At 31.2% G+C, this 11,299-nt stretch overlaps 1 protein-coding gene across 1 annotated transcript; it reads left to right on the forward strand.

Moving 5' to 3' along the window:
• The first annotated feature begins 5,660 nt into the window (after positions 1 to 5,660).
• LOC105325166 (uncharacterized) lies at positions 5,661 to 10,622 on the forward strand. The gene is made up of 4 exons (XM_011424593.3): positions 5,661 to 5,799; positions 7,154 to 7,279; positions 9,938 to 9,970; positions 10,302 to 10,622. Exons 2-4 carry the CDS (start codon positions 7,156 to 7,158, stop codon positions 10,493 to 10,495), a joined length of 351 nt encoding a protein of 116 aa, XP_011422895.3. The 5' UTR covers positions 5,661 to 5,799; positions 7,154 to 7,155; the 3' UTR covers positions 10,496 to 10,622.
• The last annotated feature ends 677 nt before the right edge of the window (positions 10,623 to 11,299 follow it).

The raw sequence follows: 11,299 nt of genomic DNA on the forward strand, positions 1-11,299 counted from the left end.
AAAACTTAGACATCTTCGCTGAGTACTAAGCATGCGCATATTGTATTTTGTTTTGCTTTGAGGCTATGATTATATGTGGTGGATCAAATTTCCAATTCATAGTACATGTACCCGAAAGTACGCATGTTATACTTTACCACTGAATGTTCAAGCTGTTCATGACATTTTATGTTAATAAAAGTTGAACAAATGCCTATACACTTCTTAACATAATGAAATTTTAGAGAAAAACAGTTGATATGAAAGCGGCATATATAAGAGGTTTCAGAAACCAAATATGTGACAATTAAATGCATTGTAGATGATATTGAGGCACAATCTTACATATTAATTGAACGAAACAATACATAGAAATTAACTTAAATGTTCGTGTAAACTTCAAATATTTATAGAATACAGGGACGAGGTACAGTGGATATGCCCCAATACGTCTGCAGAATGAGAAGTATGCTTCATATACACTGTTGATCTTTAGACACTTTCAGATGCTGGGATAAGGCTTGATTCTTTTTTATCAATGCACTATATTATTTATAGAAAAAAATATGACCATGAGTATAACAGTAACCAACTGAAATCGAAAATGTCTACTGTTTAAATAATATTACATGAACCTTGTCCATTCTCTGTTCCAATATTGAAAGAATGTAGACAATGACATGGAAACGATTCTTGATTTTCTGCGATTCGAATGATAATAGTTTTGAAAGATATCAATAGTCAACAATTAACAAAACAGATTTTATCAACATTTGAGGCCGGAGTCTCCCCAACTCCCTTTCCTGTTTTTGGTTTAATCGATCGATTGTTTTGTTTTGTTTTTTTTCGGGGAGGGGGTTGAAAGTCATATACACCATAAACAGGGAATAATTCGCCCTGTTTAATTTTCAATCATTTCACCCTCGTTGTCAGCGGGCGAATTTATGTTGATTTTCAATATCTAATATTAAGTAACTTAAGTAACAGCTGTGACTGGGCGAAGTCACGACAGAGTGAAACTGTTAAATTTGCAAGTGTAGAAGGACGGAAATTAACCGTGACCAAAATAACCCTGTATACAGTATCTTGATTAAAATAAAGATATAAAAGCAGTTATCTAAGAACACCCTTCCTATTTAAAAAAGTTTTATAAATAAAAGGTTTTTCCAAGTTTAATGGAAAAGGCATCTAAAAAAATCCCCTATCCACTTCCGGATAAGACATTTTGCACCTTTGCGGTTTTAACAAGTGCATGTGAGTTACATGTATACTTTTTTCCCTATCTGCTTTGGGTTATTGGGGTGGGGGTGTATACAATTGTTATATAATAAGTATGACAAATGCAAGTTAGTTAAATTTGTAAATAATGCACACTGTTGTAAAACTGCTAAAACAACGTTTTGGTATTGCAAGTCGACAACTTCGAAATAAAAAAAAATCCCATGATATACGTACATCTTAAATATGATCAAACAAAACTATCATAAATTCAAGTAATTAAAGATCAATTCAATCAAATGAGTACAAGTAAACAATGCATATGAATATGCACGAAGATCATTGATAGTACCTGTAAACCATACATATTTTAAAAGAATTACGATCGATGTTAAATATGAACGCAATTGATCACTTAATCATTTAATATTTATTCATTTGATGAGATATCGGCGCTTCTGATTGGTCGAAAAATTTCTTTGATACCTGCATCAATAAAATTTTTGCCGGATCTACTTTTTTACATTTACATTTATTTACATTTTTGATCAATGACACTTCACATTTTTTTTATTTGAAAATGTTTTATTAAATGATAAGAAATGAAGATAATAATTTTTCTATTGATCGACGTATCAAAGAAAAAATTGACCGGAAAACTTTTTCATCAATGCGCTACGTACGCGCATTGATGAAGTTTTCCGGTCAATTTTTTCTTTGATACGTCGATCAATAGAAAAATTATCTTCATTTCTTAAATCCTAGAATTAATAAGATTAATGAATTTGATTTCCAAAAATTCAAGGTGTGCATGTGAAATTTTTTAATATTCGATAACCTTGAGAAACGCTTGTCAACAGATCTAAAATTTATACACACGCTGCACGCTTCTAAAACATATTTTTAAGTAATATTTTAACAAACAAAAATTGATTGTATCTAAATGCGAGTTCATAAACATTCCAAAGTACATGTAGCTTTCATACGGTTTTGTAAAGATACTAGGAGTAAAAAAAATGAAAATGAGAATTCATACGTGTTGTAAAGTTTTCAGTAATACATGTATAGGTAAAGAACAAACAACCACACACAAGGACAAATTACAAATGTAAACGTTTTGAGCTGCTCCTATTCATAATTTTGAAATCAGTTTCGTTTCACAGGTTCAAATCTGATTAGAAACATTAAATTCTAGTTCATGCTTACTGAGTATTGATTTAAAAAAAATCAACAATCTATTCGTACTTATACACATCTATCTTGTTGGGCAATACATGTTTAATTAAGAAATAATCTTTTTAATTATTGTGTTTATATCATTTATCAGGGTACACCCATTCTTCACACTTTAGGTAAATTTCATTACGAGTAGTAAGTATATTACTTACGTTTAATAAGATGAGCCCATTATTTATCAAATTGATTTAATCTTAATTTATTTAGAAATAGAAACAGTTATCGAACAATAGGTATTTTTTAAAGTTATACGTACATGTACAAATATTTAAATAAATGTGAATGTTTTCTTTAATAACACATAAAACAAACCAAAAAAAATAAAATTATCTGTATATTTTGCCTTTGAAACAAAACACTCGCCATTTTTGTGCACAGACTAAGAACTTACGCCTACCCATTAGCAGGCGTAGATTTAAACCCAAATTTAGTCCCGACTAAGTTTCCGCCTTTTTGTGAAACGCAACTTAGTCTGGTTTTGAGGTTTAGTCCCTGATTTAGTCCGGACTAAGCTTACGCCTGGACGTAGGCCTTTTTGAGAAACGGGCCCCTGGTCAAGGATATCTCTTAAGGTACTTCACTACACCGGGACTTATACTTTTTAAGACACAAGATGGCGATTTACATGTTTTGTTAAACTGTTTGTATCAATCGATTCAGATGTAAACCGTCATAGCTCAGTGGTTAAAGTATCAGGCTTGTGAACAGCAGGTCATGAGTTCGAATCCACCTGGGGCTTTTGTTCATGTTTACTGAATGAAATTTTTGAAAATATCATTTTTTATCTAAAATATCACATTTTTTCGCCTATTTGACATATATACTTCTTATCCATCATGCTTTCTATCAAAATCAAGCAATTTTCTGCTGATTTGAGAAAATATTTCAAGGTGTAGTGAGGCACCTTAAGTCTATCTGCTATTTTGGAAAGTAGACAATGGAGATCTACCGGAGATCTCCATACTGCAAACGTGCAAATTAGGATTACTGTTGCAGCTCTCTAATCGACCAAACGATACTCGCTAAATGACACGCTTGGATCATAAAAGGTCAAGCAAGTTCTTAGCAGGTAACCACTTGTTTATAAAGAGAAATTTGGCATCTCTATGCAATGCATATACATCAGCACAGCAAACTATAATTTTTTTCCTTTTCAAATTTTGATTAAATATACAGTTGTACATGTATTTTGGCCAATCGAAGAAAGGTATCCAAGTGCTCGCGTATTTTCGCATATTTCAAATATGGGGCGGAGCTAAATCAAAGTATAAACACTAAAACAGTCTACCCCTACCATGAATATCAATATAAATGTTATATTTCTTTTCTTTTTTTTCAATTTACTTGGTTAGTATTTCACATCATGCTTTCTTGACATGCTTAGTTACTGAATGGCATTAACTTTTTCAATATGTTAAAGTACAGTTGCTTAGAATTATACAATTATAAGCAGTACGGAATTATTTTTTAATATTATGAGGTGATCAAATACGTTCGAGCGTGATCAAAGCTATCATATATTAAGCCCTTCGGACTAAATTATTGGATTTGATCACCTCTGACCGTATTTGATCTTCTCATAATACTCAAAGAATGATTCCTTATTCCTTAATTAAACACATATATGTACATGACATTATATTTAAGAGTGGAATGTCAAAATAGCTAGTACGTGTGTCTCGTGGTAATTTGTTGTGTTTGCCATTGTGAACTCTTGACCTTGCAGTTGTGACCTGTACAAGGGGTCATTACTGAATGATGTTGCATAACATTTGCGTGCTTGAACGTAAGACTGACATGTATAGTTCATAAAATAGGTGGAAAGACAACTTCATATGCAGTTTTTTTTATCACTAGATATAATAGAGGCGTATTATTTTATGTATAACAATTACAGTTACATGATTTCTCTCATATATCTCGGTTAAACAAGAGGAGCGCAAATGTCCATTTGATTTAGTCGAAAAATACAATTTCAAATTTACCTTTTTCCAATTAAATCTATTTGATAATGTTATACTACAAATTTGCAAAAAGTATGATCTCTAACTATATTCAGTTTTGAATATTATAAGAAACGATAGGAAAATAAATACTGTTGCAAGTTTTGTCGGCATCGAATTCACAACCTAAAATGTTACCTAATGTCTGGTTCCCTAACCACTAATCCATTTCAGTCACAATAAATTGCGTGGTTTATTAAATAAGGAATAAGGAATCATTCTTTGAGTATTATGAGGTGATAATTTCGGTCGGGGCGTGATCAAATCCAATAAAGCCCGAAGGGCTTTATGATAGATTTGATCACGCCCCGACCGAAATTATTACCTCATAATATTCAAAGAATGATTCCTTATTACTTATATTTATATAATTTTAAGCAATCGTACGATTAAACATTTAATATAAATAAGCAAATCCCGCTGGCGCCTCAATTTGGCGTCATTTGTATTATGGGTTATATAGTACAAAATCGATACGTAGTGTTATCACAGGCAAAGACACTGGCAAATGTAAATATTGCTGTATAATATGTATAATACTTTGGCACGGATATACGGACGTTTATTATTTTTCTAAACCGTTCAATCGTTGGAATAAAAAAATTATATTTTTATGTCATGTATAGTGGGTCATCTCTCCACGTTTTGTTCATTGAAATCTGTTTGTTATCCACCTTTTTTTTAGATAATGATAAAAATATGGAGCACAGACCCACTCCATAAAAGGAAAATCGTTCGATTTCTTTTTTAAAATGACACTATTTGGACGATTTGATACGCATTGGTCAACATATTCCAAGTATGATTATTTTTAAGGGTTACAAATCAATGTTATATTAGAAGATACATTGTTTGGAATGGTTTTAAAAAAATTATCATATCCATTGATACAGTATTTTGATTTTACACTTAAACATGTATATTGTATAGACAATTTATACGCCTTATCCACCCATCTTCTTTTTTGTCGACCAATTTCACCTCTTAAAAACGATAAATTTGTTTGTTTGCTTGCTTGCATTACATGTTATTTATTAAAAAACACATACAGTATACAAATAATTGAAGAGAGTGAGCTTTCTGATTGCAACACAAATAGATGAGCAGTATAAAGGTCAACCAAGGTTTCTGTAAGAAATGACAGGCTGTCAGTATTCCGACACAAGGGCGCTTCCTGTCAGGAGGGGGCCATAAAAAGTAATAAATGGTAAATAAAGAGTAAAACGGGCAGCGCATTAATAGCAGGCCTATATCAGTTATATATAGCCAGGCGCATGCTCAGATATAAAATCAGAAAGGATTCAAATCTGCACCTGCACCATCTCACTTCATCCAGAATTGTTTGTGGAACTGAACATTTAAGGTAATCTCAAATTTTGTTCCTGATAGCATCTAATATTGTACTCTAACATCGTGTATGTGTGTGTATGGTGGGGAGGGGGTATTTGATTTTTTTTCTATAGAACAGGGTGCCTTGCTATTGAAAATAGCGTACTTCTACAGAACAGGGTGCTGTGTTATTGAAAATAGTGTTCTATTTATGAATTGGGATATATCATCTTACTGCTCACAAAAATATATTACCAAGTTTTGCTTATCTTATTATAGAAAATGATAACTGGTTTCGTTAAACGAAGCGATTCCTCTAACACGTGAAAAATAATATGATTATCACTTGTTAATTGATTGTCATTTTTCTAGTTCTAAAAACATAAACTAGCAAGAGGCAGAGTAGAATTTTAAGTAACGGCCTGTATTCATTGCCTTGCTCGTATCATTGCAATGGATATCGATGCAATAGTTAGTGTGGTATTTCATTCCAAAACTGATATCTGTTACGTTAAAGTTGTGAAATCCAAAATATTCAAAATTATGTGTAACAATCTTGTTATAAATAGTTTTGAATTCTTTAAATTGCAAAACTTTAATATAACGTATCGATATAATGGTTGAGTTACAACGGGTTCAGCATTATAAATTGGTAAAGCTTAAAGACTTGATGCATTGGTCCAGAACAGGTCTAAATCATGTAAATATCATTCATTATTATTAGGCTGTTCTTTATCAAACGTCACTTCCGGACTTAGGTTAGAAATTATCATTTCAAAACCCAATATTTTTAATATTGTCCTGACAAGTTGTTTTATTTTTGCTATAAAAAACTATATTTTTAGAAATACACTGTATTATTAGAGCCTCGATAGGATTGTCTTTGTAGTTAAAAAAAACTCTCACATCATTTCGCCGGTATTCAAATTATCTTTTGAAGTTAAAAAACTCGTTCGAATATCAGCTCTATAGAATATATAAGGTTATCGTTCAAGACCCATGGTTCGGGGAATTTTCTGCAAATAATAACAGGTCCCTCGTTTCTTTCCGCTAGCAAAATCTAAACTGTATTTTTTTTGTTACCAATATTCTATAGAGGCACTAGATATAACCTAAAACAAAGATGTACACATAATTACCGGTATATTCTTCTGAACTACAAGAAGAACATCGAACATTTCTCAAATTACAACATGACTCATGTCCCCTTGCATTATGAATGTTGTAGTTAGCTATTTAAACGCATATTTAGAATTAAATTAAACATTGTGTAACATAAAAAGTAATAATTCAAATAAATGTTACATAAAAAAAATTAGTTGTCAAAATGAATGTAACAATACTCTATGTTGGTAACGTATATAAAGATTATTTGATTTTTCTTACAGAAATGACAATGAAGGTTTTATGCAGCATATACGTAGCGGCTCTGTTCATTAGTTGTACAATGTGCCAGAGACCGAGGGCTGGACCGGGAGCGAGCTCGAGGGGCTCCTCATCCTCCGGAATGTCAGGTCTCTACCCTGCTACTAATAATTCGTTTAGTGTTCACCGTGTTCCACTAATGAATAAGGATTATGAAAGATCTTAGACTTAAGGGGACCGGATGTCGAACAACTAACTACCCATAAGATCTACATTAGCTTTCTTAAAGCTATACACGCTATAATTTGCGTCAATTTTGAATGACAGTGAAAACGCATGTGTTTGTCTACTTATAAAAGTTATCCTTAATCTGTAAATTACAAGGGTGAATTCCATCTCGTTACAAAGATATAGATTTTTAATTGTTTATTTTCCTGCCAGGAAAATATACATTTTCATGAATATTGATGAAGGAAGAGCAAACCGACCTGATTGCGCATGTCCGCGGAGAACTAGGTGGTCGTTATTGTTTGCCTAATTAAATATCCAACTTGATTTTTTAATTGCTTAACAGTTGTTAAATTGAAATACATACATGTATAATGAGTAAAATACGCTTGTCATTCATGATACCCTTACTTCTGCATTAATATTTATAGGATCTATAAATAGCACATAGGGGAAAAACACAGGTCTACGTCATTTTTTTAAAGGAAGTATTCATATCTACTCACAGGCTTGTATTTTTTTCTTTTTTTTGTACTCGTATATCGGACAAATTTATGCTTTACTGAAAATATCCTTTCCTTTGTGAAACTATCACAATTATGAAGATGTTGACCCTTCACCAGTTTTGGTATGATAGGCTAAATTTAGCTGTCGATATCACGTGATAGATTGATATTCACGAGGTGGCATTACTTTCCTGGCAGGAAAATAAATATTTCTTATTGTTTAATATTTGATACATTTGTTACGTGATCGAATTGAGCATTATAATTAACAGAATAAAGGTAACTTTTATTAGTAATCAAACACATACATTTTCCCCTTTATTCAAAATTGACGCAAATTATAGCGTGTATAGCTTTAAATATGAAATTTAGCCATAAACTGTTTCATTTAGTATTTTTTGTGGTATATATTTTAAATATTTTCCTATCTCTTTCTACAGATCTCTTTGTCGTTATGAATTTTGAATAACATTCAACCATCTTAACTCTAAAGTCAAAATTTCTTAAAAATGAAAGTCAGAATGACTTTATATTGGTCATAAATTGATGCTTGAAATGTGTCGGTAGCGACAGCATAGATAAACGATCATTGTATACTATTATATAGTTAAATAAAACTTTTATACTATGTACAAATTTCGACATAAGTCTAAGACTCCTTATTGATCCTTAGGCAATGCTAAATATGACTGTTTTCGCAATACATTTTGCTTAATTTTTTGTTTATCATAAATGACAAGTACATGTATTTCTTACTTCGAGGCTTCTTCTTCGATTCCCTTCTTGTAATACATCGATTACATATGTTCTTCACAAACAGATATGCGTGTTTTCGTAAATTAAAAAAAACTGTACTTAAAAAGTGACTGAAAAAAATGTTTCGTGCATCAACTTCGTCATACGGTGTAGCAGACATGTATTACTTAATAGTATACATGCACAAGTTGTTATCACAATCTTTGAATTATTTAGTGTTTGTGATAAGTCTAATTATTACTCGTGAACCTGCACTTCATTTAATTTTATCCTACGTATGTACATGGCCGAAAATAGAAAGTCATCTAGATTTTATATATCTAGATCACAGTCATAATGTTTATCTCGCCATTTTCATACAAATCAACAACCAACATTTTTACCTTGCAATCAATGGAGTGTATAGAGATGTAGGTTATTTATTCTTTTTCCCCAACAAAGAAAAAACTACGCATAAATATGTCATGAGGAAATAATAAAATAGTTATTTATTAATGTCTTATAGGTCATTAATACTAAAACTTTTCCCACGGTGGTGGAATCTGCCCAGTGTGTTGTCGCCCTTGGCCTTTTTTTGTAGGGCAAAAGCAGGCATTAGCATTTTGGAAAATTCTGTGTAACAGTATCATGTTATTTATGTCTCTGATACAGGTACAAAGTCTTACGAAACATATGTATAAGTTATAGGTATTCTGGATCTTTTTTTACATCTCTCCAAGTGTTTAATCAATCATCATTACATAACGATACATCTTATATATCGATCATTCTGTATTATATAAAAAAATATTGATATTTAAATGGAATTTATCTAACGAAATTAAGAAAATGCATTCGTCAGTGAAAATGGTATAAAAGGAAATACTTTCACATGGAAATATGTTCCTATGTACATTATTTCATAGGTAATAAATTGAAGATGAAACGTAATGGTGTTGAAAAGCAAACTAGTTCACTCGTGATGCAAGGATATTTTCAATACAGTTAGGCCTACAAGTTTTAAGTGCTTGTAAAAATCAGATAATGAAATATATGTATCGCTATTGTTTTTGACTTATTAACAATTTTCAATATTGTAAATGAGTGCATTTCTTTGGCTAGCCATTTTTAAAAAAATATAATTAGTCATGTCGGAATTAATATGTGAAAATTGTAACAATTAGTGAAAGACACTTCCAAAATATACCACAAATTTAGCAGCACGATACCGAATATCCTTTATTATATATTTCCAGTTTTTGATACTCGGTGTTAAGTCTGCACCATGATTTAAATGTATAGTAAATATATATATATTTCATTTTTTTTTTATTTCAGAAAATATGATGAATATGTTGTTGATGAAATCATGTAAGTATACAGTCTAAAATTTGGCTTTCTAGTCATTTAAAAAAACCCCGTTTTTTAACACGCTCTTACATTTTCATGCAGGTTTACGGGAGGATTCTTTAAAAAAATGTACTTCTGAAAGCTAGATCAAGGGGGGAAATTAAAAAAAAAAAATAAAAATGAAAAAAAAAAATAAAAATAAAAAAATATATATATATATATATATATATATATATATATATATATATATATATATATATATATATATATATATATATATATATATATATACACACGTAAACGAATTTGAATATTAAGCGTTTATAACATGACTGTATTTCCTCTTTTTTAGTGATGGGCCCAGGAGGTGGGCTGATGGGTGGAAATAACCTGATGACATTAATGATGCTAGGAGGAGGAGAAATGATGCCGATGGACGATATGATGTCAATGATGATGATGAGAAGAATGTTTTCAGGCGGTATGGGAGGTGGTATGGGAAGTGGTATGGCGTCACCAGGCGCTTCAACCAATGCCCAAGGATAAATCCATGTGCTTACGTTTCTATATATTAACAATTCTTTCACACCCCAATATTGTTATTATATAACAAGACTTTGAACATACACACTGCTTGTTTGTTTGAGATTTTATATAAAAAAGGAAAACTGAAGTTTTTGTTTTTGTTGTTTTTCTTTTGGTGCTGTATTGTCATATTGTGTGTTTATTTAGTCTAAGATTGGGATGAGGTACGATATCCACACCTTATTCCCGCCATTTAGAATTAGCAGGATGCATTTAAATCAGACAACTTTTTTTATTAGTATTACATTAAGCTTTGCAGCTTATCAGCTTTTTCAGCAATTATTGAACAATGAATTTAAAGCACAGAATTTGGGATTTTTAAGGAGACAGTATATACATAAAAATAATATACGAAATATGAGAAAAAAAAAAAATTTACCCCCCCCCCAAAAAAAAATTGATATTGCCTCTTAATTTCACGCTTTAGATAGCAAATTTCTTTCTCAAGGTTTATACATTGAATAAAAATTCTCTGTATTAAACATCTACATCGATGGTTCTCAAAGAAATGCGTTTTAATATATATATTTTTAAACGTTAACTGATGTACGAAGGTTGTTAGAAAAGTTCGCGGACAAAGTGATTTACGGCAAAATTACTGTGTACTTTGTAAAATGACGCATGTTTTATTAAATAACTACCGATGGAAAATAAGCCTGCAAAAAATCATATGATTTTAAAGTTGTTATCAAAAGATACAGTGATTTTATTTTACATTTATTGGATTTACGGAGCACCATTAATTTCATATTTCCATGCACGACG

The sequence above is a fragment of the Magallana gigas genome, chromosome 5 (assembly GCF_963853765.1).
Source record: "Magallana gigas chromosome 5, xbMagGiga1.1, whole genome shotgun sequence".
Classification (NCBI taxonomy): Eukaryota; Metazoa; Mollusca; class Bivalvia; order Ostreida; family Ostreidae; genus Magallana; species Magallana gigas.

Excerpts from the sequence above, each read along its gene's own strand:
- LOC105325166 (XM_011424593.3), top strand. The coding sequence starts at position 7,156 with ATGACAATGAAGGTTTTATGCAGCATATACGTAGCGGCTCTGTTCATT. Across the intron at positions 7,280-9,937 it reads CTCATCCTCCGGAATGTCAG|AAAATATGATGAATATGTTG; the intron begins GTCTCTACCCTG and ends TTTTTATTTCAG. Across the intron at positions 9,971-10,301 it reads TATGTTGTTGATGAAATCAT|TGATGGGCCCAGGAGGTGGG; the intron begins GTAAGTATACAG and ends CCTCTTTTTTAG.